Source organism: Bison bison, unplaced genomic scaffold, assembly GCF_000754665.1.
Source record: "Bison bison bison isolate TAMUID 2011002044 unplaced genomic scaffold, Bison_UMD1.0 scf7180017864134, whole genome shotgun sequence".
Lineage (NCBI taxonomy): Eukaryota > Metazoa > Chordata > Mammalia > Artiodactyla > Bovidae > Bison > Bison bison.
The window spans coordinates 3803870-3826480 of NW_011494706.1; the positions used below are offsets into that span (position 1 = coordinate 3803870).

At 41.3% G+C, this 22611-nt stretch overlaps 1 protein-coding gene across 1 annotated transcript in view; it reads right to left on the bottom strand.

Moving 5' to 3' along the window:
• DYNC1I1 (dynein, cytoplasmic 1, intermediate chain 1) overlaps nt 1-22611 on the bottom strand; it is a 380358-nt gene that overhangs the window by 284694 nt on the left and 73053 nt on the right. Inside the window, exon 6 of the mRNA XM_010839743.1 lies at nt 918-1033. Coding sequence (XP_010838045.1) covers nt 918-1033 — 116 coding nt within the window. The remainder of the gene's footprint in view (nt 1-917; nt 1034-22611) is intronic.

Below are 22611 nucleotides of genomic sequence, written 5' to 3' on the forward strand. Positions count from 1 at the left end.
AACTCAGAAGGCTAACATCCTCTCCACTGCACAAGACAATAAAATAACAAAAGAGAATTTGCTCAGCTACGACAGCAGTGCTATCCTCTATCAATGCAACCTCCACTTACGCATTTTAAGTGTATACATCTCCTGCTTCTGCTTTGGAGCAATTTCTCTCTGGTGTCATTATTCACTTCTAAGATGCCTTTTCATTGATTACCTTCAACTTCTCTTATCAGTGTATTTTTATGACGTACTGGGATTTGCTTTTTCCACTTGATGAATGTACAAAGGAGGCAGGGAAGTTCATTTCTCATTCCCCTCCATGGAGCTGGCGTGTAAAGTCTTTAAACTGTGTTAAGAAACTCTTAGTATGTTTCCAGCTGAATTGGCAAAGCAAGTCAGGGGACAGAGAAGTTTTTCGGAAAAGCGCCGATTACAGTCAAGACTTTAGACCATATGGGTCATAAGCGCTCAACTCTACCACACAGCAAGAAAGCAGTCGTTTCGATACGTGGGCCTGGGTGTGGCTGGATTCCCAAACACTTTACGTCGAGGAGCGGGTGGAGTTTATAGTTTGCTGACACCTGTAAATGATGAGTCTAACGTACACACACTCTTACCAATAAAATTCGGAGAAGTTTCTATTACATTTTCCCTTGGAGATGTTCCCTGGCCTCACATAGTGTTGACTAAGTGTGACCTTCCTAAGTGAGCCATGTGAAAGTTCACGATCCCCCTGGAGGAGTACCACTGGGCTTCCTCTCTGTCATTTCCAAAACCAGAGCCCAAAGAGACTTCAGCTTTTGGTGTGTCATTATATTTGTGTCCTGTGAAGATGTCTTACGGTAAGATACAAGATCAACAAGAAGGATGGGGCTCCCTGGCCATTTCCCCAGAGATCACACGGAAAGTAAACAAAAGACGTCACTCACCTTCAGACTGATGTGTGGCCAGAGGAGTCTGGGTCTCCTTGGAGTAGGACACTACCTCCCTGGGCAGGAAATCCACTTGGGTGATCTTCGACACGCCCAGCTTATGCAGTCTCCGTCTGGAAGTAACGAAGTACAAAGACTTAGAGACGGAAGGCATTCCTCGCAGAAGATCTATCAGGCATAAAACAAATGTCTAAAATAAATAAACCCCAAACATCCACAGCTTCTCAGCGCAAGGAGCAGCTTCGTGAAGTAGAACCGGGCCTGGCCTGGAAGTCTGGACACTTGGTTTTGGCCACTTTGCCTCTGTGTTGCTGGGTGGTGTTACGTGCCCCCTCAGACTGACCCTCAGCTTTTCTATCTGCAAAACTGGATCTTCTCCAGTTCAAACGAGGCCCTCCTTCCACTCTGAGCAAATCTGATTTTTCTCGGTTAAAGGAAGTTTTCATTTGTAATACAGTGTTCTAGTCTCTTAGGCAAGAGGGACAAAAGAAAACTAACACTTCTCAAATCTGAAGGGAAAAGAGAGGACTGCTGCGTGGAGAAAATATTCTCTACGATAGTAATGAGAGGATGATATTCCAAGGGGGAGCATAACATCTCCCATTTCTCCAGAAAAGGAGCTAATACAGAGCAGTGCATGGATTTGTTCGAAGGCACGCTGACATGCCACAGAAGAGTGAACAGGGCATTGGGCTGAGAATGGTCCAGTTTTAGTTCAGAACTGCCAAATGAGCTGTGAGCATGTGACAAATCCTTTTTGAATATTTGTGGAGCATGTGAAGTGTTTTCAGATGTCTTTCACATACGTCAGCTGTCTTCACGACCCTTCTACGAAATGTCTGGGCATATTATCACCATCTCCATTTTATAGATGAGGAACGTGAGAGTCAGGAGGAGACATGCCCAAACATATGCGACTCATAAATGGCAGAACCGGGGCTAAAATGATGCTGGTCTGAGCCCTGGTGCAGTGCTGTTGCCACCAAGTCAATCTCCTAGCTGAGGCTCTTAACTGTCAGTTCTGAGTTACCCCTCGTATCCAAAGAGCCTCCTGCGTCACCCAGGAAACATCTCCTCATGGGGGCAGTAGAGTCTCGTGGTTAAGCACACAGACTATCCCACCGCTTGACAGTTATGTGCGTGAGCTTGCATAAGTTACCCAATCTCTCTATGCCTCAGTTTCCTCATCTGTAAAATGGAGATATCACCATTGCTTAGCACTAGGATTATTACAGATAATGTATATGTGCCACATACCTACAATGCATATGCCACATATGTATTAATACACATACATACGTAACAATTTACACACATTTATATTTTAAAATAGTTTCTGAAATGTTATTTTAATACATAGATTAGTATCAGTATTGGACATGTTTTACTATATTGCTTTAACATTTCCAGGAAATAGAGTATATGTGTGTCTCTCTGATAGAGAAAGAAAGGTTACTTAACCATTTAGCCAAAAATCCATATTTCCTAGCTTTCTAGCATCAATAGCAGCTCACCTTATTCATATTATTTTTTGAATTATTACTAGCAATGGTACAGATTCACTGTATTTTTTCAGTAGATAGTAATAATAAACTGAAAGAAAATGCATACCATAGCTAGGAATTTCCATGTATAATTTCCCAAACACAAATTTCTTCTTTTTTATGAATTACTAAAATAATTGAGGTGAAACCTAAGATGAGCACATAGTAGACACAAATAAAGGCTAGTTTAGAGAAAAAGCCCCACTGGTCGTCTTTGCAGCCCCACTGAGCACGACTGTAGCCCCACTAAGCTCCACACAGGCCTCGGCCACTTGGCCTCACTCACTCGGATGTCTGGACCACATAGTGCGCAGGAGGGTGAGGCTGGGGACCCAGCACTCCCTGGCAACCTTCTCATCCAGAACACACAAAATATACTGGAAACAAAATCACCAAGCAAGGTAAAAAGCTCAAGGTTTCAGAGTAAGAAATTCAGGTATTATTTTAAATCCTCCTTGGGTCAGAGAAGTGTGCTTTTCTTCCTGAAATGGGTCTTTCTTGCAGCATCTGAAGAAGAAAACAGAACTAGACACCACAGGACTGCTTGAGGCAAAGCCCCTCCTGCTGTTTAAGAGCCTAGAGCATCTTTCTGAGGCCCCAAAGAAGTCCATCTTCATCTAGGCAAAGAGATGGAAAGGAAACATGGGCTGGCAGTGTACCCCAACGCCTTTGAATCAGGGTCCCACCTGGCATGGAAAGGTCACCCTAGGGTTTAGACTTCCACGGGCATCTGTGAGGCCCAAAGGTCCCCACAAAATCCAAGAGGAGATACTTATACCTGCAGCCAGGAATTCCAGCGCATCTGGCTAATAAGACGCAAGCAAAAGCTGTAGGTCTGCCTTGTTGGGTATAGCCCAGCCATAGGCTCTGGGCAAGAAGCTGATCTGCAATTTGATAATCCACCATGGATTATCTGCAGCATATCATAATCGTTAAGTCACGTGTTCAGATAGAAACTGGGTTCAAATCCTCGCTTTGTCACTTACCAGCCAAATGATGCATAAAAGCTCTAGACAAGTGACAAACCCCTCTAGGGCTCATGTTTCTCGTCTATAAAATGGGTACATGTCATTGCATGACTGTGAAGATTAAATGAAGCTAATACTTGTAAAGTACTTAATTTAGTGCCTGGCACTTACATAGTAGCTGGCTTTACTTTTATTTTTCTGACTGATTATAATATGCTTTCTATTTCAAAAAACAGAGAATGCAGATTTATGAATGCTCAAAGTTGATTTTCTAAATAGAAGATTTGAAAAATTATTTGAAAACATAAGCCTCACACTCTTTCTTTTCACAGGTACTTGGGTAGGTCTTGGCTACTTGAGAGAGTCCACTTGGTTTTCTTCTAACTAAAAGTTATCATTACCATGAAAACTGTTTTCAAAACAGCTTGAAATGGTATGAGTACCACACAACTGTTCCCAGCTCTAGCCATTCCTGAACATCTGGCCAGAAGGTGGCACCCTTCCGTGGCAAAGACCTTCCCCTTAGGAGTGTTCTTCAGCTGTGTCCCCACCTCTGGGTCTCTCCTGGGCCAGCCTTAGGGTCCGTATGTCTCAGCTGATGCAAAAGCTACCTGTGCATACAACCCTGCGATAGAGACTTTCAGCTTCCCTAAAATACTTCTACAATTCCATCCTCTGACAAAACTATCATATAACTATGTCTACAAGATGAAATATATAGTATTTTCCTTAAAATTACATATACAGTGCATTGTATGTCTTACTTTTGTTCAAAGTCTTACCAGCCCCTAATTCTTTTATTTCTGGGTACAAATTAAACTACTCAGCAAAGGAGGTGGGGAACCACATTGTAGAATTAATGCTACTATAATTTCTTTCCTTCTAATTAGGCTCTAAGTTGCATGTGGGCTCTGGGAGACCTTTGCTGCTGTCCCTCCACCCCTCCTTCAAAGCTCATGCCTTTGCCCCCCACACTTCCACCAGAGCCCTGCTGCCTGTCAGTACCTTATTTTCATGTCTGACTTGACTGCAGACTTTCTTATTTATCCCTGGCTAATTTATCTCACTGCCCAGGGGCTTAGGTCCGTATCAGATACAGAGCTGGCATGGAATAAATGTTTGAGGAAGAAAGAAGGAAGAAGAGACTAGAAAAAGGAGAAGGAAGGCATGATGTAAAAGGAAAACTGAGAATTCAATTAGCTAGGCTGTGGTGGACACGGCATTAATACTAAATTATAGGGTCCAGCAGCCTGTGTTTCAGTCACTCTGGCACCCTTGCCAGTGATCACGATTCTGACTAAAGGCTGAGCAGCACTGATTCAGAAATATTAGAGTGTAGACACAGAGGCTTCATTGTTTCCAGATTCCCTTGGGGCTCTCCATCTTCAAGGATGAGGCTTCAGTCCCACAGAGCAGGGATGGGATCTCTGGACCACGCTTGTTAAGTGCTCTGAGACAGGCAAAGGTGAGCAAAGATGAGTGAGGGGGCAAGAGGATAAGTGTCAGACGAAGGAGACGGCAGCACACGAAGCATGAAGTGCCCGATGCTGAGGCAGGAGCCCGCGGGCCTCTGGCCAGACCCCTGGCATTTGTCAAGTAAAGTAAAATGCAAGCTTTGCCCTCACCCAGACACTCCAAGGTCAAAGCTAGTGGTAAAAGCTGAGTTCTGCTAAAGCAAAGAGATAGGGGCCCATTCCTGAGGTCAAGGAAGACTCCCCTGTCTGCACACAGGAACAAAGGCTTCTTGGGGGTCATAAAGGGAGGGGGTCCCGCCCCATAATAAGTGTGGACACGCACCCTCAGGCCTCTGCAGTGGGATCCATCCCAGCAAAACGTTGTGTATGCATCTTGGGGAGGATCCATGGACCAGTCAGGTGTGAAGAAAGAAACAAGATAATTGGCCAAAGGGAAGCAAAGACCTAGAAGGGCTTTCCTGTGTGAGTGATTTATGTCGCCTCTATGCTGCTCCTCACCCAGGATGCCCCTGCTCCTCTGGGAGTGTGGGCTGCCTAGTGTCTGCCTGCGCTCCTCCTTATTAGAGAAGATGCCCACACCCTTTCCCTTGAGTGTGTATCTCTGCCCTGCTTCTGAGTGAGATAGCTGTTGTCCTGTGTGCTCTCCCATACACTGTGCTGTGTCTCTAGCAATAAACTTTGTACCTGCTTTTAGTTTTTGCCCCCTTGAAACATTCTTGCTTTCAAACAGGGGCAAGAGCCAGAGCCACTTCGCGTCTAGCTTCTAGCCCCTGGTGGTTGAGTGGCTAGGATTCTTGGTTTCCATCCAGGTTGTGCTGTGTTCGGCTGTGCTTAGACGCTCAGTTGTGTTCACCTCTTTCCAACCCCATGGACTGCAGCTCTCCAGGCTCCTCTGTCCATGGGGATTCTCCAGGCAAGAATCCTGGAGTGGGTTGCCATGCCCTCCTCCAGGGGATCTTCCCAACTCAGGGATTGAAGCCAGGTCTCCCACATTCCAGGCAGATTCTTGACCATCTGAGCCACCAAGGAACCCCTCCATCCAGGTTACCCAGGTTTAATTTCTGGGCAGAGAACTAAAAGATCTTTCTTCGTGACCACTCACCGCTCTCCCTCTAGGATCAACACAAGGGTCTACACTAGATCTAAAACTATGATGTCAGGCAGGGGATCCCAGAGACACTGGGCAATGAAACCACAGATCCCTTACTCACTGACTTGGCCTGATCCTAAAGTGACATGGGCCCACACCTCCCTGGGCGAGGGCTGAACTCCCCACTGCCAACCCTGGAAACTTCCTCTCCACCTGGTCCTGTCGACTTGGCTGAGCAAGCTGGCTGAGCAAAGCCATACTGCACCAGAGTTGAAATGTTTCTTCAGAAAATAAAAATTGGGTCTTGACAAAGCATAAAAATGGAAACTATGTGAAGTTTGAGAAGATTATCTGCCAGGCCTGAGGGTGCTGAAATTTCCAGTCCACCACTAGCAGAGTCTAACCCACCTAGGTTTGTCCATTTGCCCTCAGGTGGCTCAATGGTAAAGAATCTGCCTACAGTGCAGGAGATGTGGGTTCAATCCCTGGGTCAGGAAGATCCCCTGGAAGAGGAAATGGCAACCCACTCCAGAATTCTTGCCTGGGAAATTCCATGGGCAGTGGAGCCCAAGGGCCTACAGTCCATAGGGTCGCAAAGAGTTGGACATGCCTGAACATGCATGCTTGCTTATCTTAGACATGTGCATCACAAGAGGAAAATGACTCCCTTGCCTAAATCATTGGGTGCCCATTTCCCTTTCTGGTTCACTTGTCTTGTCTTTGCCTATCCACCCACCATAAGGGTAGCATGACTTTCCTAGCTACTTGCAAAGTTTCATTATCCAAGCACGATGAAGCCCAAAGTGTGACTTTATCAGGGTCTATGATGTCTACGAAAGTAGAAGAAAGTTGGAGTTATGCAGACTTACTCCCAAAGAAAAGGCTGAGAAACAAGCACACAGCTATAAACTCTGTGGCTCTTCTCCCATTTCAAACATGAAGGAGAGTTTAAGAGAAACCTTACTGATATTTTAAAATGCAGTTAGTACTTTAGACGTTACTTTTAATAGTACAAAGAAGAAATACTTGCAAAGCACAGAGTTATCTACCAAAGTGGGATACCTTGGTTTTGTCCCTGTTTTTAAAAAGGCCTATATTCCGTTCAAAGCCATGAACAAGAGAACTTCAGCTTCTGAAGTCACTGCATCTGTGACCTGGAAGTATGGAGGCAGTTGTGTTGTGCTAAAAGTGTGGAAGTGCTAAAAAAAAAAAAAAAGATTTCCAAGAAACTACTGTCAAGGTGCCTCTAAGAATTAAATAGGAAAATTATTTTGACATGACACAGATGTGGGTGGTGGGGGCTGGTTTGGGATGGCATGGATCAAAAAGCACAGCTCTTTGATCAGAGAATTAAGATCAAGGCTGTCTTAATCTTTTTATTGAAATAAAATTTACATACTATAAATATTCCCTTTAAAGTATACAATTGAGTGGTTTTAGCATATTCAGAAACTTACATAACCTCACATGTGGACTTGCATAGACTTCTCCTTACCTCCCAGAGAAATCTTGTATTCACTGAAATACAGGAGTCTCCCCTCCTCCAGCCCCTGGAAACCACTAATCTACTTCTGTTTACTTTCATATAAATGGAATGTCACAGTATGTGGCCTTCTGTGTCTCATTTCTTTCACGTAGGTTAATATAAATCAGTCCTAAAGGAAATGAACCCTGAATATTCATCGGAAGGACTGATGATGAAGCTCCAGTACTGTGGCCACCTGAAGCAGAGAGCTGACTCATTGGAAAAGACTCTGATGCTGGGGAAGACTGAAGGGAGGAGGAGAGGAGGGTGACAGAGGAGATGGTTGGATGGCTTCACTGATTCAATGGACATGAGTCTGAGCAAACTCCAGGAGACAGTGAAAGACAGGGGAGCCTGGCGTGCTGCAGTCCCTGAGGTCGCGGAGAGTCAGACACGAAAGAGCAATGGAACAATAACAACGTTATCTCATGTATCAGAATGTCATCCCTTTTTGTTTATAAGCAATATCCCATTGTATGCATACACCACATTCATTTTAATCCACTCATCAGGTGGTGGACATTTGGGTTGCTTCCATTTCTATTATTAACTATGCTGCTATGAACATTTTTGTACAAGGTTTTGTGTAAGTGTATGGTTTCAATTCCCTTGAAAATGAATTTTCTTTGAATTGGTAAGTATATGGAATTGTATGTATATGTATACGGTATATATGGAATTGCTATGTTATATGATAATTCCAAAGAGTCGAACATGACTGAGCGACTAACACTTTCACTTATAGTAACTCTATGTCTAAATTGGTGATGAACTCCCAAACTGTTTTCCAAAGTGGTTATACATTTTACATTCTCATTAGCAGTATACAAAGATTCCAATTTCTCTATATCCCTGTCAACCATTATTATTATCTGTCTTGTTCATTATAGCCATCCTAGTTTCTGTGAAGTAGTATCTCACTGGAGTTTTGCTTTTAATTTCCCTGATGGATAATAATGTTCAGCATTATTTCATGTGCTTATTGACCATCGATATATCTTCTTTCAAGAAATGCCTATTTAAATTCTTATCCCATTTTAAAACTGGGTTGTCTTTTTATTGTGGAGTTGCAAAAGATTTTTATATATTCTGGATATTGCTCAAACTATTGCACAATTGCACTCATCTCACATGCTAATAAAGTAATGCTCAAAATTCTCCAAGCCAGGCTTCAACAGAATGTGAACCATGAACTTCCAGATGTTCAAGCTGGATTTAGAAAAGGCAGAGGAACCAGAGATCAAATTGTCAACATTCGTTGGATCATAGAAAAAGCAAGAGAATTCCAGAAAAACATCTACTTCTGCTTTATTGACTATGCCAAAGCCTTTGACCGTGTGGATCACAACAAACTGTGGAAAATTCTTAAAAAGATGGGAATACCAGACCACCTGACCTGCTTCTTGAGAAATCTGTATACAGGTCAGGAAGCAACAGTTAGAACTGGACATGGAACAACAGACTGGTTCCAAATTGGGAAAGGAGTACAAGGCTGTATATTGTCACCCTGCTTATTTAACTTATATGCAGAGTACATCATGAGAAACACTGGGCTGGAAGAAGCACAAACTGGAATCAAGGTTGTTGGGAGAAATATCAATAAACTTAGATATGCAAATGACACCATCCTTATGGCAGAAAGTGAAGAGAAACTAAAAAGCCTCTTGATGAAAGTGAAAGAGGAAAGTGAAAAAGTTGGCTTAAAACTCAACATTCAGAAAACAAAGATCGTGGCATCTGGTCCCATCACTTCATGGAAGATAGATGGGGAAACAGTGGAAACAGAGACAGACTTTATTTTTGGGGGCTCCAAAATCACTGCAGATGGTGATTGCAGCCATGAAATTAAAAGACGCTCGCTCCTTGGAAGAAAAGTTATGACTAACCTAGACAGTATATTAAAAAGCAGAGCCATTACTTTGTCAACAAAGGTCTGTCTAATCAAAGCTATGGTTTTTCCAGTAGTCATGTATGGATGTGTGAGTTGGACTATAAAGAAGGCTGAGCATCAAAGAATTGATGCTTTTGAACTGTGGTGTTGGAGAAGACTCTTGAGAGTATCCTGGACAGCAAGGAGATCCAACCAGTCCATCCTAAAGGAAATCAGTCCTGAATATTCACTGAAAGGACTGATGTTGACGCTGAAACTCCAATGCTTTGGCCACCTTATGTGAAGAACTGACTCATTTGAAAAGACCCTGATGCTAGGAAAGGTTGAGGGTGGGAGAAGCAGATGACGGAGGATGGGATGATTGGATGGCATCACCGACTCAACGGACATGAGTTTGAGTAAACTCTGGGAGTTGGTGATGGCCAGGGAAGCCTGGTGTGCTGCAGTCCATGGGGTCGCAGAGCCAGACATGGCTGAGCGACTGAACTTGCCCTGTTGCTCAGTCATGACCAATCTTTTGTAACCCCATGGTCTGCAGCCTGTCAGGCTCCTCTGTCCATGGGATTCTAAAGGCAAGAATACTGGAGTGGGTTGCCATTTCCTCCTCCAGGGGATCTTCCCGACCCAGGGATGGAACCCATGTCTTCTGCACCTCCTGCACTGGCAGATGGATTCTGGGAAGTGGTACCACCTGGGAAGCTCTTACCAGATGTATTATTTGTAAATATTTAATCCCATTCTGTGGGTTGCCTTCTCACTTTCCTAATGATGCCTTTTGAAGAACAAAAGTTTTAAATTGTAATGACGTTCATTTATTTTTCTCATTAGCTGCTAGTGCCTTTTGTGAATCTAAGAAACCACTGCCCAATCCAAGGTCACAAAGGTTTACAACTCTACTTTCTCCTAAGAGTTGTATAGTTTTAGCTCTCACATTTAGGTCTCTGGTGTGTTTTGAATCCATTTGGCATATATGTGAAGTAGGGGCTCAGCTTCATGCTTCTGGATATCTAGATTGGATATCCAGTTGTGGATATCCAGTTGAATCATGCTTAATTTTTCTTAATGCTCAGTGGCAAGATTGTACAGGGGAGCAGAGGAAGGCTTTGCCATGAATATTGCTCCCTGTTGATGCCCATGGGCCTCAAGCACTGGCCAACTCTGACTATATGAGGACAAGATTCAAGAGGAGGGACTTCATCACCTGAGAGCTTTCCAGGAATCATTAAGGCCTTCAGAACACTGAGCACATCATTCATCCCTATCATTAGCAGCACCGACTTCTTCCTGAATCAGTTAGATACAATTCAACTCTTTTTGATACTCTTATTTCAGACCAAGTAAATCAGATGCAGCAAACCTGATGTCCTGCATTTCATACTCAAGGTAAATGAAGGAAACTGCACTGATATTACAATACTATCTACTGGACTCAAAAGGGAACCCAGTAATATTGGAGATCTGGTTCCACACTGCTACAAGTATTAAGCAAGAAGGCTACTGTAGGAATTTCACAGATGCTATCAGCTAATCTTCAAAGATGCACTTACATCAGAGTTGATGATTCAGTTTCTGACCCATCACCAATACTGAAAGTAGACAAGACTCATATTAGTAGACTTTTTTTTTAATGTCACAGTACAAGAGGCTATGTGAAGGTACAGAAAAGCCACAGTAAGAATATACCAAGCATCTAAGAAACAGTTCAAACTTTACAAATTGTGAGTCACAGAAGACTCTCTATAATGGGCCTGCGAGTAGCAGTCTCAGAGTGTCCAGGGACTGGAAATTTATAAAGTTGAGGATATACTGGTTAAAGCTGGTGGCAGGAGTGTGGGCAGCAGATAAAGTGGCAGAGTCTTGGATCGGAAGCCAGTGTGCAGCACTCAGCAGCCAGAAAATAAAAGGGGTCACTGTACTGACAGGCAGTCTCTGGAGCAGGGAAGAAACCTGGAAGTCAAGCAGACAACTCAAGAGGATGTTCCCAGAGATAAGGAGCTATTTGGCCAGATGCCAAGGCAGATCAAGGCCAGGGAATGAAAGAACGTCTACACTGGTTCCAGACTCAACCCTGCTGGGTTTTCATCCATGCTTGTTTGCATGTGAGTGTTTCATCCCCAGCAGACACGAACGGTGCTGCCAGTGACCTTGTCTCCTAGTGCTCCTTGTAAAATTCCTTGAGGTTTCTCAAAAAAGAGGCCCTTAAGATAGTGAGAGTGATGATGGTGGCACTTTCTGCTTTGTCCAAAAATGGTATGTGGGCACCTACACTGTCCTTGACAACTGGCACAGGAACTCTTTAAGCCAACATCATTATCAGCAACCACACACCTTTCTGAGGCACAGAACCAGGCCAGCTCCTTGCAATACAGAGGACAAGGAGACTAAACAAACACCCCAAAAAACACATAAGAATGAAAGGTAACAGAATAAGAGCCAACATGAGCAATTGACATTATAAGTGGGACAGGAGAGTACAACAGGCAGATTACTATGGTTTGGGTAAATGAAACAAGTTTCACTTAGAACTGAAGGCCTGATGTAAGTCTTGAAGGAGACGTAAGACTCAGTCAAGTAAAAAGGAATGAGGTGGTGTTCTAGGGAGCAGATCCCTAGAACAAGATCTAAAGACTGAATTCACATTTGATGCCTGGGAGACCAGGTTTTCAGAACAGAAGACTTAGTTGAGTAGCAGCAGAAGATAAATTTAGAGAGTAGCACTTCAGTTCAGTTCAGTTACTCAGTTGTGTCCGACTCTTTGTGACTCCATCAACCGCAGCACGCCAGGCCTCCCTGTCTATCACCAACTCCTGGAGTTCACCCAAATTCATGTGCATCAAGTTGGTGATGCCATCCAGCCATCTCATCCTCTGTCATCCCCTTCTCCTCCTGCCCCCAATCCCTCCCAGCATCAGAGTCTTTTCCAATGAGTTAACTCTTTGCACGAGGTGGCCAAAGTACTGGAATTTCAGCTTCAGCATCAGTCCCTCCAATGAACACCCAGGACTGATCTCCTTTAGGATGGACTGGTTGGATCTCCAAGGGACTCTCAAGAGTCTTCTCCAACACCACAGTTCAAAACCATCAATTCTTCGGCACTCAGCTTTCTTCACAATCCAGCTCTCACATCCATATATGACCACTGGAAAAACCATAGCCTTGACTAGACGGACCTTTGTTGGCAAAGTAATGTCTCTGCTTTTCAATATGCTATCTAGGTTGGTCAGAGAGTAGCACTAAGGCCAGATAATTTGAGGGCTTTAAATCTCAGGCTAAAGAACTTGAACTTTACATTGTAGACAATGAAGAATTATTGAAAGTTACTAAAAAATGACAGCTTCAAGGCGACATTTAAAAATGCAGCAACTATGTGAAGAGGGCTTCCCAAGTGGCGCAGTGGTCGAGAATCTGCCTGCCAATGCAGTAGACACAGGAGATGCAGGTTTAATCCCTGGGTTGGGAAGATGCCCTCAAGGAGGAAATGGCAACCCACTCCAGTATTCTTGCCTGGGAAATCCCCTAGACAGAGGAGGCTGGTGGGCTACAGTCCAGAGGGTCATAAAGAGTCAGACAGGGCTGAGCACACATGCAACCTATGTGAAGAATAGAGTCTGAATCTCCCTCTTTGACAAATGAGCAACCAGGCTGGAGGGGGTGGTGGGGCTAGTAAGCTAAGTGTAAAGGAAAGGGGGATTGAAAAAGGACCTTCCAACAGACAATGGGTGGCTTCAGTAACCAGAGAGCCCAGATGAAGCATTAATTCAAAGGAGGGCAGCCAGAGGCATGAATCCTGGAGCTGCAACCCTCAGTGTAGACAATGTGGAGATGAGGTCCAGGGTGAGGAGAAAGCGCTGAGGGCTGCTGCCACTGGGAACAGGAAGGATAGGCTGTAGACGGTGATGCTGGAAAAGAATTAAGGCAATTCACTTGGTACAGAGGGTGAAAGAAAAGGAATAAACTGGAGACTATGTCAAGCATTCACGCCTTATGGGAAGAAAGTAAGTAGTGCAACTGGAAGACACTGGGGAATCCAGAGAAAGATCTGCTTTGGGATACAAATGAGTACCTCAGTGGGTGAGTTTATGAGTGAGGAGTTTTCCAACTATCTGAAGCTTAAGACCAAAGCTATGAAAAAAAGAGAAAGGAGAAAATGTGGTCCTGGCAGCCACCCACCTAGAGGCACATAAGAAAATGCTGCATCCATAGGAGATAAGCGCCGAGAGCACTAAGAGCACAGAAACTCATGAAATATGAAAGAAGTTGTTAAAAATGACAAAAGGTCAGCTTGTTTTCCTAACACTGTGTGCTGGTATCATAAGGTGCGTGACGTCTCCAGGACTTGCTCTGAGAGTTGTGAATGGGACTTCACACAGAGGGAAGGTGGAGATGGGGTACCCAGCATCGCGGCCCCCCACACGCAGTGCATCCTCTGTGTTCAGAGTGGGTGTTCTTCTCCCAGGGCTGGGAAGCAGCTCGATGGTTGACCTCAAGAAGGATCGGTTTCCGCTATCTATGTTCACATTCAAAAAATCATTCCAGGAAGTATTTAGTTCATTTCCATGATATTTGCTTCTTACTGTGCAGAGATATTGGCTTTGCAGCCAAGTTATTTCTCCTCAACAGAAGCAAATGTCAAGTCTGGTTCAGTCAACAGGCACAGTTAAACGGTCTGCCTTCAACTTCACCACACAAGTAAACCTTGCAAATTCCTAGGATGGGAAAAAAGTCAAAATAGTCATGGTTATACAGAGCTTGGCAATATTGGTGGGAGTTGTTCTATCAAGTAGCCACTTTATAAAGGAAATTGAAAGTTTAGATTTATAAGATCAGAAGGTATGAAAATGTATTCTCTCCAATATTGCATATAAATGACAACAATGATATAAAAATTTTACAGACTGTCCTTTAATTGACTTAATATTTATGAACAACCTTCTGTAGAAGTTATAATGTAAAGCTATTAAAATTATAGAAATCTTCAAGTCACTGAGTACCAAAGGGTAAGGATACATCCTTCCCAACTGACCATATTAATTTTTCTGAAACGGAATAAAAGAGGAATATTATTTTATGAAAATCCAGTTGTGAGCACAGAACAGAAAATATCCTATAATTGCTTACTCGGGGTTCTTGAGGGCAGAGAACAAAGACCAGCAGGTAACAACTTCTCAAGAAATGTTTGAGGACTTTGTAAACAAAGTACTTTTTCCCTCTCTTGTGCCAAAATTTTGACTGGATCTGTTAAAAATCAATTTATCAAAGTTTTTCATGGGTCAGAATTCGCTGTATATTTAAAGATTCTGAAATGCATTTTACTATTACCTTTTGATACACACGCACACCCCTCCCAAGCTGCTGTTCCATATTCCAGTTTCTCTAGAAAGTATGATTAGGTATTACTGAAAAGGCAGAGACTGTCAGCTGGATCAAGAATACAACCCATATCATTCTCAAGAAAATTCCAGGTACTGTCATGTGGGAAACCTTAAAAATTAATTCAGAGATTTAAACATAATGCAAAGTAATTTCTGACAAACTACAGAGAATAAGCCTAAAGAGGGTACTTCATCAAAAGCTAATGAGGTTATTACTATTCTGCTAGGCAAATGAAAAGTAACTTTAAAACATGAAAAGATCTCTAGAACTGGCAGGTGAGATCTTCTCAAACACCTCCCACCATCTTGAAGGATATGTGTTTTTCTGGTGCCGTTACAGAGCTGGTTTAAATTCTGTTCTTAACAGAGGGATCACTGTTTCACCACAGCAGTTTGAGATGGTGCCTAGTGGATTCCGGAGTAATATTCACTCTCTCTTTCAGCAGAAAAGAGAGGTGAAAGAGAAGGTTGAGAGAAGAGGTCACCACCTTCTAACAAAGTCTCCCAAGGACTGGAGGACTCTCTAAGTTCCTCTTTGAGGTAAGGAGCAACCAAATCCTTCACAGCCTCAGTTTTTTCTCATGTCACTTTGATTCCAAATATCTCAAAAATCCTACTAAGAGTTTAATCCACTAAGACACAGAGGAAATATAATTGTGAGGCTTCAATAAAATCAGAAGCCACTATATATTCCTATATATTAAGCCTAACAATATAGGGCAAAGGGCAACAAAACACCCTTGTTCCTCATCGATTTCTACTCCTCACTGAGAATCTCTGCCTCCCTCTCTCCACTGCACCCCTTATGTTGACGCAACACATCTCCCTAAAGACCATCAATCTCACAGTGGAATTTGACCTAAGGTCCCTTCATAAGACAACAAAGAGACATTTAAAACACAATCCCTCCCTCAAAGTTGTCCAAATTTCAATGCATTTACTCACCTGCCAGTCAGTATAAACTTTTAGATCCTATGATCTTTTAACTTACTCTTTTTATCCTATTATTTCGTTTTTTACTTTGACCATCTTCAATTCACTTAAATATTATAGTTATAGTATTTATTATATTTTATATATTATATCACAATAATTTATATCATTAAAACATTAAATTATAATGTTTATATTATTAAAATATAATATTCATTATATTATATAATTATACTTTATTATAATTATAAATATATAATTATTATAATTGCCTAAGAAATTTAAGTATTTGGGGTACTTTCATAAGCAGTTACTTGGTAAAAAATAAAGAACTTTTCTTTATTCACAATTTTCTTGAAGCTATTTTTTTCTCCCTTATTCCTCTATTCTGGGACCTGTTTTGCTGATCACATAGTTAATATAACAGCATACAAAAGCGACACAATGTTGGTGCTTCTGGTCAAGATGACCAGATTTATCCTCCATCTGAAACAACTCCCAAAAAGGACAGAAATTTGAATGAAACAACAGTTTGCAAGATACTAGAGGTTAAGTGGAGAAGGCAATGGCACCCCACTCCAGTACTCTTGCCTGGAAAATCCCATGGATGGAGGAGCCTGGTAGGCTGCAGTCCATGGGGTCGCTAAGAATCAGACACGACTGAGCGACTTCACTTTCATGCATTGGAGAAGGAAATGGCAATCCACTCCAGTGTTCTTGCCTGGAGAATCCCAGGGACGGGAGAGCCTGGGGGGCTGCCGTCTACGGGGTCGCACAGAGTTGGACATGACTGAAGTGACTTAGCAGCAGCAGCAGAGGTTAAGCAATGAAGGAAAGGGACACATAAGAGCAGAGAAACATAAGACAAGTCCTATACTCCCTAAGTTTACTGAACTGAGAGCTTTTAGGCTGTGTGTGGTGCAGCAGGGAAGATCTCTCGAGGTTTCAGCTTAGTATCCTACGATCATGGGATACTAATGAAGAAATTACCTGAGGCCAAGGGAAAAACTACCTGGAGGAATTAGAGGTAATAGTTTCAGGCATGCACACAGTAACACAAATGTTCCTGTTTCCGCCCACCCAGGCAGGAAACCATCAAGGTTGTATAGAATGCATATAAAGGATCTTGCCTCAATACCAAAATCAATTAGTCACAGACTGAGCACTGCTCCAGTCCCAACTAACAAACCATAAAAAGATTTGAAAGAATCAGAGTGTTTTCAAGTGAACTGACCATATCTCAGAACAAACCTCAAGATTTATAGGAATTCCAATATATCCAATACGTAGCCAACAGTCACAATGTCTGATATTAGTCAAAAATCAGCATACATACAAACAAGAAGGAAAACATAACTATAAGGTAGAGATAAGTCAATCAGTTGAAACTGACCCAGAACCAACAGATGATGGCATATCAAAACCACAATAAGATAAGCCAAAGATGTACATTATAAACACTAAAGCAACCACTAAAATAATAACATGAAGAAATATGGTTAACATCAAGAAGTAGTAAAATAGAATCATAAAAAATGCAATAATACAAAAGAAAGTTCAAAATAATATCAAGAAAGAAGAACATATAGGATCAGATCAGATCAGTCACTCAGTCGTGTCCAACTCTTTGCAACCCCATGAATCATAGCACACCAGGCCTCCCTGTCCATCACCAACTCCCGGAGTTCACCCAGACTCACGTCCATCGAGCCAGTGATGCCATCCAGCCATCTCATCCTCTGTCGTCCCCTTCTCCTCCTGCCCCCAATCCCTCCCAGCATCAGAGTCTTTTCCAATGAGTCAACTCTTCGCATGAGGTGGTCAAAGCACTGGAGTTTCAGCTTTAGCATCATTCCTTCCAAAGAAATCCCAGGGCTGATCTCCTTCAGAATGGACTGGTTGGATCTCCTTACAGTCCAAGGGACTCTCAAGAGTCTTCTCCAACACAATTCAAAAAAATCAATTCTTCGGTGCCCAGCCTTCTTCACAGTCCAACTCTCACATCCATACATGACCACTGGAAAAACCATAGCCTTGACTAGACGAACCTTTGTTGGCAAAGTAATGTCTCTGCTTTTGAATATGCTGTCTAGGTTGTCCATAACTTTCCTTCCAAGGAGTAAGCGTCTTTTAATTTCATGGCTGCAGTCACCATCTGCACTGATTTTGGAGCCCCCAAAAATAAAGTCTGACACTGTTTCCACTGTTTCCCCATCTATTTCCCATGAAGTGGTGGGACCAGATGCCATGATCTTCGTTTTCTGAATGTTGAGCTTTAAGCCTAACTTTTTCACTCTCTACTTTCACTTTCATCAAGAGGCTTTTGAGTTCCTCTTCACTTTCTGCCATAAGGGTGGTGTCATCTGCATATCTGAGGTTATTGATATTTCTCCCGGCAATCTTGATTCCAGCTTGTGTTTCTTCCAGTCCAGCGTTTCTCATGATGTACCGCATGTAAGTTAAATAAACAGGGTGACAATATACAGCCTTGATGAACTCCTTTTCCTATTTGGAACCAGTCTGAGAGCAGATATTAATATCACAGTGATTTAAATCTAACCATATCCATAGTCACATTAAATGTACATGATATAAATACTCCAACTAAAAGGCAGATATTGTCACAACATAATAAAAATGCAAGATCCATTTATATGACACATATAAGAAATGCACTTTCAATGTAAAGCAACAAACAGGTTAAAAAAGCAAAAGGATGAGAAAAGATAGACCATGTTAACATATGTCAGAAGGAAGCTAGGGTGGCCCTATTAACACCAGACAAAGCAGTTTTCAGAGAAAAATGTATTACTAGTGATAAAGAAGTTCATTTCATAATGATAAATGAATCAACTCATCAAAAGATATAAGCATCCCAAACATTTATGTACCTAATAACAAAATTTCAAAATACATGAAATGAGAGCTGATAGTATCACGAAGAGAAACAGAAAAACTCAAAACTGTAGTTGGGAACGTCAACACTCTTCTCCTAATAATTGTTAGAAGCCGTAGACATAAAAGATATAAAAGACTGGAACATCATAATCATCCAACTTGATCTAATTGACAAATCTGGAATATTCTACCCAATAAGAACAGAATACACACCCTTTTCAAGGGTACACAGGACTTTTACTAAGACAGACTATGCAATGAGTCATAAGTCTTAAGGAGTTTAAAATGATACACAAATAATATACAAAGTATGTTCTCTAACCACAGTAGAAATAAGTTATAAATCAGTAACAGAAAGGTCTCTAAAAATCTCCAAATATGTGTAATGTAAATGATACACTTCAAAACAACTCATCAGTTAAAGATGAAATAAAGAGAGAGATTGGAAAGTGTTTTTAACCAAATGAAAATGATAACAACTGTGTAAGAATCTGCAAGATGACATGAACTTAATTCTTAAGGGACATTTAACAGCATTAACTCCTATATTAGAAACGGCACTACACATCTATATTATTCTCAAGTCACTGACTTCTGCTTCCACTTAAAGAACTAAACAAAGCACATTAAATACAAATTAAGCAAATGAGAAGCAATAATTAATATCAGAGTAGAAATCAATCAAATAGAAGATAGAAAAACAAGAAATATCAATGAAACCAAATGCTGGTTATTTGAGAAGATCAATAAAACTGATGAACACCTAGCCATACTTATCAGAAGGAAAAAACACAAGACAAAAGTTGCCAATTATCAGGAAAGAGAGAGGTAATTACAGAGTTTGCAAACAATTAAAGGATGATGAAGGAATGTATACACAATTTTAGGCCAACACATTTGCCAACAGAGACAAAATGGCCATATTACTTCAAAGATCACAAACTGTCAAAGCTCACTCAAAAAAAAAAAAAGATAACCTCAATAGCTCCATTACTGCTCAAGTTATTAAATTTGTATTTTTAAACTTCCCAAAATAAAATTTCAAATTCAAACGGTCTCACAAGTGAATTACATTCTACCAACTATTTAAGAAATTACTACAAACTGATGTCACTAAAAAGCATGACTCATAAAAGAACAAAGTTGAAGGCTGGAATTTGTCAAATCAAAAAGGTTTCCATTCTTAAAGACACTATTAAGAGAATGAAAAAAGGCAAGTGACAAACTGGGAGAAAATATTTACACATTGTGTTTCAGGTAAAGGATTGTATTCCAAATACATGAAACCTCTGTAATGTGAAAACCAACAACTCAATTCGTAAATAATAAGTTCAGAAAAATTTAAGCCCACATTTAATCAGAGAAGATATTCAAATAGCAAATATGCACACAAAAAGATAACCCAGCACCATTAGTCACTGGGAAAATTCAAACTAAAACCACAATGAGACACCATTATATTTCTTTAATAACAGTAAAAAAATAATTTTTCAAAAGTCGAAACCAAGCTTTGTCCAGAATGTAGAGGAACTGAGGCTCTCATACACTACTTGTGAGAACGTATTATGGCAAAACTCTTTTGAAAACAGTTTGGCAGTTTAAATATACATTCATTATATGCTTCAGCCATTCCACTTTGGTGATACTTATGCAAAAGAAATGCACACATATTGGCTAAAAATATTTGTACATAAATGTTCATAGCATTTTTATTTGTAATGGAAACAACCCAAATGCACATCAAAAGTGACCGAATAAATGAACTGCGATGTATCCATACAACACATTAGCCAGCAAATACAAGGAATGAATTACTGAGACACACCTACATGAATGAGTCTCCAGATAATAATTTTCACTTTTCCCTTTCATGCATTGGAGAAGGAAATGGCAACCCACTCCAAAATCCCAGGGACGGGGGAGCCTGGTGGGCTGCCGTCTATGGGGTCATACAAAGTTGGACACGACTGAAGCCACTTAACAGCAGCAGCTGTTTTTACTAGGCCACATTTACTGTGAAAGGGAATATCATTTACAATGATATTCTCGGAGATATGAACTAAGGGACTGGGACATAACGCAGATCAGGTGTCTGGGGGGAGGGGGAGAAGCAGGTGCGAAGATGACAAAGGGGTGGGAAAAAACCTTTAGGGGCGATGACTCTGCTTATTACCTTGGTTGCAGTGACAACTTCACGAGTGCGTATACATTAAAACCTGCCATTCTGAATACTTCAAATGTGTGTCATGTCTTTAATGTTAATTATACTTCAATAAAGCTGTTAAAAAAGAATCAGCTGACAGAGCCAGTTATGTGTTATGGTCAACTCTATGCGCAGAATCAAGAAGAGGAACTGAACATGTCTTGACAAAACTCTTGTTGCCTGAGACATACTTCATAAAGGGCCTCCCTGGTGGCTCAGTGGTGAAGAATCCACCTGCCAACGCAGGAGACGCAAGAGATGTGGGTTCAATCCCTGGGTTGGGAAGAATCCCTGGAGAAGGAAATTGCACCCTACTCCAGTATTTTTGTCTGAGAAATGCCAGGGGCAGAGGAGCCTGTGCAGGCTGCACAATCCATGGGGTCACAAAGGAGGTTGACACAACTTAGCAACTGAACAACAAACAATACTTCATAAAAACATGTGTGACAGGAAGACTGCCTGCACAGGACTATTTACAAGACAGAAAATTTCATTAAATCCGTATTTGAAATTGTAACATGACTGAAACAACCTCCTCTCTCAAATATTCTTTGAACATTCCTTCCAAACTCTAAGACAAACCACAAAAAAGTCTCATTTCCCATTGTTCTCTGACTCACTGTGTCCACTCTGAAATAAAATATGGCTGGCAAGGTGGAAGTCACAGATATGCCATCTCCCTAGGATAATTTTTCATCTGCATAGTTAACTGAGTTTTTGTCTGGAAAACAGATAAAAATAGGAAAATTCCTAACTGTTCCACACCAGCACGTATAATTTACCAATGTCACAATCTGTCTAAAAAATCTGTTAAGTGCATACGGCAAAGTCTCTGCCAGTTCTAGCCTCCTTGTTATAAAAACCACAATGAAATATTGAAGAATTACTCTCTGAAATTCCCCTGAACAGTAATATATTATGTATTCATTGTTTTTCTGCTTGATTTAAGCCATATTTTTTTTTGGTTATTTAAATAATACAAGTGGAAATAAAACATACAGTGAACTCTATAACTCAACAGCCAATAATTTAGTAGTGTTAAAAAAAAACAGTGTATCAGTTACCCAAAATGTTAGGATATTTCTTTGGCTTAGCAGTGTTAAGAGTCTGCAGAAAACTTTTGCATGCATAAAGGGACACAGCAGATGGCATTTAACCTAACATAAAGATAGCCCTTCAACTTAACATGTCTACAGTAGGTCCTAAAATTGATAGAAACTCACAGATACAAGCCCAGAAATCTCAGAAATTCAAATAAATAATAAATGCCCACATCAGGATTCATCAGGTTATATTTAGAAATAAAAAGTAATAGCTTTACAAAATATTGGAATAAAATCTGTTACTCACATATGGAGGTACCCAGTGGCATGTTGGTAAATGTTCAATAACTTGCTTGAGGGAAAGGGAATAAGCCCTGGTTTGAAGCATTTGTCAGCTTCTGTGGTGTAAACACCCCTACCATGGCTGATTTCAAGATGATCTGAATTCACCAAAGCAAGTTGAAAACAAGCACATAGTCGGCGCTCCTAAGCTTGCGCACAGCTAGGACCCACTGGAAACATCTCCTGCATGAATACAGCTAACTCTAACCCTGGAACAGAAGTAAACTAAGTTTCCAGGAATTGCCTGTGCATTTTATTCTTTGTGGAAGAATTTTCAATTTTGAGGCTACCTTTTACCATACATTTCCACCTGAAAAAAAAAATGATCTTTAGGATGCAGGAGACATTATCCATAATCAAATAATTTTGAGACTTCTTAATATCGAGGCATTCAACAAACCGTTATT